At 41.8% G+C, this 7,680-nt stretch overlaps 1 protein-coding gene across 1 annotated transcript in view; it reads right to left on the bottom strand.

Annotated features, from left to right (window-relative positions):
* The window catches only part of cacna1bb (calcium channel, voltage-dependent, N type, alpha 1B subunit, b), a 233,897-nt gene that overhangs the window by 143,209 nt on the left and 83,008 nt on the right, over window positions 1–7,680 (bottom strand). The window contains exon 7 of the mRNA XM_013908920.1: window positions 2,079–2,266. Coding sequence (XP_013764374.1) covers window positions 2,079–2,266 — 188 coding nt within the window. The remainder of the gene's footprint in view (window positions 1–2,078; window positions 2,267–7,680) is intronic.

Raw genomic sequence — 7,680 nt, 5'->3', positions numbered from 1 at the left:
TTGACAGAATTAAGAAGGCTCTGGGAGAAAGAGGCATCTTCATGCCCTAAAATAAAACCACAGAGTAAATTTACAGCCGCTTTCTTTTGGAAAAACAGCCAGTGTTGTTGTTTCTTCTGTGATGTTTGTGAATGTGCATAATGAATCTTGGGTGAGTCTTTAATTTTCAATATGCCAACCAAATTGCTTATCTTTCCCTTTCCTTCCAGCCACAATTGATCACATCTTTATGCTTTAACTGGTATTCCAATAAAAATATCACATTTTTCTACTTGTTTTGCAGAGCACAGCCTGTAATTTAAAAAGCTTCCTCTCTGATTTTTATGTCTTTCATTTGTCGTATACTGCAATGTTAGTGCCACTACTCTATTTCACATCACGTACTCCCAGACATCCTGAGGGAGCTCAAACTAGACTCACTCCTTCCCACTGAAAAGCCAGCTGAGGTGGTTTGGGTATATGATCGGGATGTCTCCCTTTGTGGGCATGCCCAAAGGGAGGAGGCCCCGCAGTATAGACCCAGAACTCGCTGGTGAGATTATCTATCTTGTCTGACCTGGGAGTGCCTCGTGTTCCCTTAGCAGGACTGAAAACGTCATAAGAAGAAAGAGCATCTTGAATAACATGATGATCCAACTTCACATAAGTAAAAGAAAATGGATGGATGCCCCTACTTGCAAGTTTCCTCACTGAAGTGATAAATTCCTGTTTTTATGATTCACAGATTTATCCATGTAATTATCCTTAGTGTTTGTTATTTTTTTATTTGTATATCCAGCTCTTGTTTTGCTAAGTGTTTTTTTCTTTTTAATGTGCCTGCTTGTGTTTCCCTCTGTCTGGCTTTTCTCTTCCAGTTTTCTGCTCTCATTACTGCCTGATTTAGTTTACAGACTCCTTACTGTCCTTCCCTCCATGTGTGTTTGCTTTTAGTCTGTCTCAACCTTTGTCAGATTGTTGTCGGATATCCCACGTTTTCTCTCGCTTACTCTTTTCTCATTTTGAGACATTTTTTTCCTGCCATCAGTGTGCAGCGCTTTGCATCTTTTAATTTAAATGACTTTCTGACTCCACTCAAGTGCACTCTGGTTCTCTGTCTCTCTTTGGGTTGAACAATCTCTTCAACACGACTGATAATTTTTATGTATTTTTCCATTACGTACTTACTTGTTACTGCTGATTGCTTTATCATAACCAATCGGAGATAAACACCAGTGAGTGGACAACATTCTTCTTTAAGCTCTTCTCTCATTTCATTTATGGTCATTTAACTTCTAATTTGTTTGGGGGCTGGTCTTTTTTATGAAGCGTTGAAGCGTAAGACTTTCTTCCTGTTTCCGTTTAAAAGAAACAGACTGACTCGTATTCTGTGGATGTGAATGCACAGGGACACTAACACTGAACAGTGACACTACCATACAAACAGAAACCTAGACTGACACTGACACACTGAAGCGGACCCCTGTTTACTTGTTCAACATTTGAGCAATTGTTTTACAGTATGCATACAAAAAGGCATGGTCAAAGATGAAGTAGTCCAAAGTCTGCAAGTTTTATGAATGTATCAATGTGAAATACCTTCGTGGTTCCAGGTGTCAATGTGTGCTCCATGTGAGTGTGGAGGAAATAGGTCACACAGACCCAAAGCACAATTTTTTTTCAGAAAATTTAAAGTTCTGCCAGGTAAACAAGCTAAAAACAGCATGATTCTGCTCGTCTAACCTTAACCTCCAGTGGTAGGCCAACACTGTAAAGGTTGCACTGAGGGAAGTGCTAGAGGAAAGGTCATGAGATTCATGCACTTTATGGTTTATCTCAATGCAAAAATAGAACAAGAAATGAAGTCAAGCCACAAGTATCTACAGTATAAAACTATTGTGATCAGTGCATAGAATTAGAACAAGGGTTCATGCTCTTCAGATCAGCAAAATACATATCCTGATATCATTATCAAAAAAGAGAGATAAAAATATGGAGATAATAAAACTGGAAAAGTTGATGAAGAATGAGGAAAAATAACATCTCTGTGGATAATATAACAAATAAGTGGATGTTCAAAGTTTTAGTGTGGATAGACTCACGCTGTAAAGGATGTCCACCCAGCCCTCCATGGTAATGCACTGGAAGACTGTAAGCACTGCGAAAAGGATGTTGTCGAAGTTGGTAATACCAAAGTTGGGTCCGGTCCAGTACACTTTACACTCGCTCCCACTGGGACAGGTCCTCGCTGGGGGCTCATTACCACAAGGCCAGTCAGCTGTTCTCTCATCTGACCAAAAGAGAGATACAGAGAGAAAGGAAAATGATTCTGCCAGCCTGTTTAAATCTACTAGACATATACAGCATAGGCTTGTTCCTGCACTTGTGTGCGTAACCAACCAGAGTTATCCCAATGTTTCCAAAATGTTTCACATTCTTCCAAAAAGTCCAACCATCTACTCCTAATCAGTCATCGTTCATGGCTACAACACTTACAAAGAAAAATACACCACAGGTCCATTAGTCACATCTGTGTCATAGTCTGCGTGAGCAGCTGGGTGTGGCCTGTGTGGATCCCTGCCTCCTGTACCCACCTTGCTGCGGGCCTACCATCCACTCACCCCAGCAGCACACTTGGAGTTAATTCTGGGCAATCAAGGGAGGGTATTTAGGCCAGTTCACCAACCCATCTAAGTTGGTAACAGCCTCTAGCTCAAGAGCCAAGTTCCTTGTTTGCTTACCTTGTCGGCGGGTCTCCTGCTCTGCCAGCCTGCTATGGCACAACACCACCACTAAGGTTCACCTTTTGGATTCTGGACACAAACCCTCTCAGTATTCTCAGTCACACTCCAGTATCACCAACCGCACTACCTGCCTGCCTTCACCACCCCACGCAGGGGCCTAGGAAACTCAGGTCAGACCTCCTAAACACTCCTCTGCCACCCACTCGGACCTCTGCCTCAGCCTCCTCCTACCCAAGTAAGGCAGTCCATTTCAGTATTCACTATAATCTCTGGCCCAACCCATGCACCCACTAACACCATTTCTCTCTCTCTCCCTTTAGTGTGCACCGTGAGCACCATGCCACCAGTCACTGCTTATGTAATGTACCTCGGGCTGCCACACTAGGATTCTCTGCCTTGTAATGAATTGTGTATGAAGTCAAGTTTCTAGGTTTTTGTTTCGCCACCACACTAGTGTCCACCCACTAAGCCTTATATTGTGTATAAAGCCATGCTAAGGTCCCTGGTTTGTCTCTCCTTGTTTTCCCTGTGTTGTTGTAAATAAAACTTCTTTAGTTCAACTATTCTGCCTCCGCACTTGAGTGCAGTTCTGGTACAGGCCTCTGGCCCCCTTGACAATCTGCTCCAACCCACATTCACTGGTTTTCTCAGGTGAGGACCACTGACCTAGTAACCTGTAACTCTGAGTCAAGCTGCAGCCTCATGCTTTCAATCACTGCACAAAGCTCGGGTCCACAGGTGAAGGTCAGTCCAACAATCATCTTGGGAATTACAAGCTTGGCTCTCTGGCTTGGCTCACTTTAAAAGAATGACGCTATCATTGCAGCTGAGGCACTTAACTAGCAGCAAATCTTTTAGCTCCTCATCTATACTGATGACACCATAGCTCGACCTACAGCTGTAAAATAGATTTCTTGTATCTTCTTTAACTTAACAGAAAAGAAGATAGCACAGATGAACTTGGGACATCCTTTCTTGTAAGTCAGGTCAGGATATTTTTCATTGATGTCCTTTCTAACATGTAGCACGCAACAGGAAAAGGCTTCAGACATATTGGCACTATTAGAAATATAGCATGTTGTTTATATAATAAGGCTGCTTGGATGGAGCAAACAGGAGGCAGCACATATGATGGGTGCAGCAGTGAATGCACTGAACAATGAGCTGCACCGTCACACAGAGTTTATGGTAGGGAGAAGTCAGGTTAAACACCACCTTTGCTGATTGATGTTGAGAAATGAGTGAAAATAGCTGTAATGAAATATAAGAATGATGTTTTATGGACTTTTATTTCATTTTCTAATCTTTTCTTTGCATCACCACCAGCGCCTGGCCAAAGCCAGAGAAACTTAGATGATGGTCTCAGAAGATTAATCAAGAAAATGTGCATTGCATGATCACTAAAAGAAACACAACTCAATAACAACTGTTTTATTGTGGATATAAACAGAAATAATTGATACGCAGAGCAGTAAAAAACAACAACAAATAAAGTACTTCAATGCACTTGAACTGTTTATGTTTTGTATGGAAAGAATTCAGATATCATCAAATCAAGCAAACTGCAATTTGTGTGCTTTCACTTGAAGCTCTGAATCTACACCATCTCTGTAATTGCATCAGCTGCCAGAACACTGTAAACCATCCTGCTGGATAAGCATGATTTAGTCGTATTCTGCATTCAGTTTCCCTTGGATGTCAGAGCTGGGAGTAACGTCACTCCTGAGTTCAGTGCTTTCCAGTGGTAAGCTGGAAAAGCTCGGATAAACAAAATTTGTTTTGCTCCTTTGTGAAGTAGAAACTTTCATGCATCGCTAGCATTACAGCATAATGCCTACTTTTGTTGCGCTTAAAAACACCACCACAGCATGTTCATGGGAAGAATCTCATCAGTATTCTATGTGTGGCTTGTTTAACGACTCAGCAGCACAGATTATATATTTTAGAGTTTTACTACATGCACTGCTGCCATCTCGGATTGTAAATTTGGACTTGGTGAGCTCTATATATTTTATATATCTGAGATGAATGTTGTAAAACAATTTTTTCCAACCTGCCGTGGAAGCTGTCTAACAAAGGGAAGGAATCTTTTCTGGGATTCTCAAAGTGACAAACAATAATATTGGTGTACATGACAGGCTGCAGAGAGTTTGGTTAAAGGATGTGCTGGCACACATGTCAGCAGATGGAAACTAGAATAAAGAATAAATACTCTGAGTATGACAGATGCCTTGTGCCTCCAGAGTTTCATGAGGCGTAGTGGCTGATCACAAGACGAGCAAAGTTTTAACGATGATTTGCAGAGCCAGATTGCAAAGCCAACATCCCCCTGGTGTCACTCCAGTGAAATGTGTCCTTTCCTTCCCACTGACAGGTGCCGTGTCAGCTGGACTCAGTGTTTACAGGTGATATGGGACCCCTCTGAGGTCTTCATTTTCTTTGGCTGGCTACACTTCTTCAGTTTGTAAGAAATTATAACCTTAAATAGCATGTTATTATTTAAAACAAGTATACGAGTATCGTTGCACCCCTAATATATATATTAGGGGTGCAACGATACTCGTATCGATATTGAACCGTTCGATACAGTGCTTTCGGTTTGGTACACATATGTATCGAACAATACAAAATTTTTAATTTATTTTATCAACTTTCCATCTGACGATGCTGTCTGTGTTGAGCGCTCAGTCGATCTGCGCTCGACAGTGCAGCCTAGGCGGAGTAGTCGAACGCAGATTCAATGAGCGCAGGGCAAGCTAGCGAGACAGAAGTTAAGCTCTCCTTGCAACATGGCAAATTGAACCTCCCCCATCCTCATTCAGATCTGGCGTTTGGAACTATTTTGGTTTTTATGTGAAGTATGACCCTGAAGGTAAGCGCGTCATGGACTAAAGTAAAACAGTATGTTGGATGTGCCACGCAAAGCTCAATTACATGGGTGGGAGCTAGTGTGGTAGCGCAGTTAGCTCGTTAACGTGTTGGCCGTCCAGCCCCATGCACGGGGCGATCCGCGGTAGCTCGTTAACGGAGATTTGCTGTGTTGCGGCGTTAAGGTCATTTCAACAAGATTTACGCTGACAGCACTAGTGGGAACACAACGAATATGACTGCACATTTACGCCGACATCATCCTAGTGCAAAGACAAGTGGAAGCAGACAAAAACAACAAGCACGCATGCTACAAACTTTACTCGAGTCATTTAGACAGCTGTTAGCACATGATTCTCCTTATGGGGACCTGATATGTTTAATATGCTGCTGAGAATATAGCCCAGAAGAAGCGGATAGTGTAGCTTTTATTTTGGAAAGAGCCATTTCTCTGTAATAAACTCTCTTTTCCAAAAATGAGTGATTCCTCAATCAGATCCAGTCGGGTTACCAAAATCTATCTCTTCCCTGCCCGTCGGGCTATCATAGGAAGGAAAAATATATGTCAATGCTTTTGCATTCTTTCGGAAATGTAGCTGGGTAATTATGTCATTGGCATCGGTGAGCCACTGTCAATATGTGACATATTGAAATCGCGTTTGAATTTGCGCTTGTTTTTTGCTTTCACTTTGCAATCGCGCGAACTGTGTATAGAGAGCGACAGCACTGATCTGTGAGTGATGATTTGTGCACCAATTCCTCTGACATGGTCTTATTAATCGTTAGCTTACTATGCAAACATGACAAGTGAAATCTCCCGCAGCTTAAACATGTGAGAGGTTGATCGCGCAGAGAATCGCTGAGCATTATGTGAGTGCGTGTGTAAAAGCAGCAGGATATATATTTTAGTTCTGCTGAGCCAAATCAGACAGGTCAGGGTGAAGAAGTGACAGGAAAGGAAAGGCTTACTACAAAACGGAAAAGTTATGACAAATCAGACTGTAAATATGGTCACTTCATAGTCACTCCAAAAAACCCAACATGGTGCCAGTAAAAACAATAATATTGAGGCTTCAGAGTGCACAGTCTAAAACCAGTGAGTGATTGTCACGGTAACTACATTCCAATATGGTTTCTGATCTAAAGGCAAAGTATCAAAAGACAGATTTAAAGAGATTAACCTCTTTTCTGCCCTGCAGAGGTTGAGGTCAAGGTCTAACACATGTAATACACTAGGTCCTTGTGACTTTAACTAGCATTATGACTCACTCATTAATACGCACACACACACACACACACACATAGGAGAAGAAGAAAACATAACCATCCAGAAAGTTACCAATGCTGCACAGCTCAAACCCCGCTGTGTCCGTGTGACCAAAATAACTCAAGAACACATGTGCTGCACATTAGCAAGCTGTCACAACTGCTCACACCCTTACAAGCAAGGGTAAAACACACACATACACATGTATGCTTATGCATATAGTCAGACGCACACATATTTTACAAATAACCAAAACAATAACCTTCACAATAGCCTTCACACTCTATCCGATACTAGCAATGTGCAAATAACCCTTCTCATAATACTTTATCACTGCATTACACAATGGGTAATTTCAGCCAGTCAACCTGACTGTTTTCTATAATTACTAGAGCACTGTAGTATAATAACAACCTCATAATAGTAGCCTGGCTTAAATTTATCAGAAATTGTTTTGCTGCTCTGCTAACTCATACACAGGAGAGCCTGTTACATTTTTTCTCCTTCCCTTTTAGTTTCATTTTAAGGGCCATAAAATAAGGTTATGGTGTCTCATACTTAAGCGTTTCACAATGTAAACGACCATTTTACACACTGCGTTTCAAATTTCTTTGGACATAATATTCAACGTGCACCTCTTGTCCGCCTTTCCAGGGGGACAATATATATATATAAAAAAAAAAAAAAACACCCAGCACCCCTGCGGGCGGTTTATCCTTCAAGCTCGGATCCTCTACCAGAGGCCTGGGAGCTTGAGGGTCCTGCGCAGTATCTTAGCTGTTCCCAGGACTGCGCTCTTCTGGACAGAGATCTCCGATGTTATTC

This window comes from Pundamilia nyererei, unplaced genomic scaffold (genome assembly GCF_000239375.1).
Source record: "Pundamilia nyererei isolate P.nyererei 1_Seehausen unplaced genomic scaffold, PunNye1.0 scaffold00016, whole genome shotgun sequence".
In the NCBI taxonomy this organism is placed as follows: Eukaryota; Metazoa; Chordata; class Actinopteri; order Cichliformes; family Cichlidae; genus Pundamilia; species Pundamilia nyererei.
This window is presented reverse-complemented; position numbering and strand designations above follow the sequence as displayed.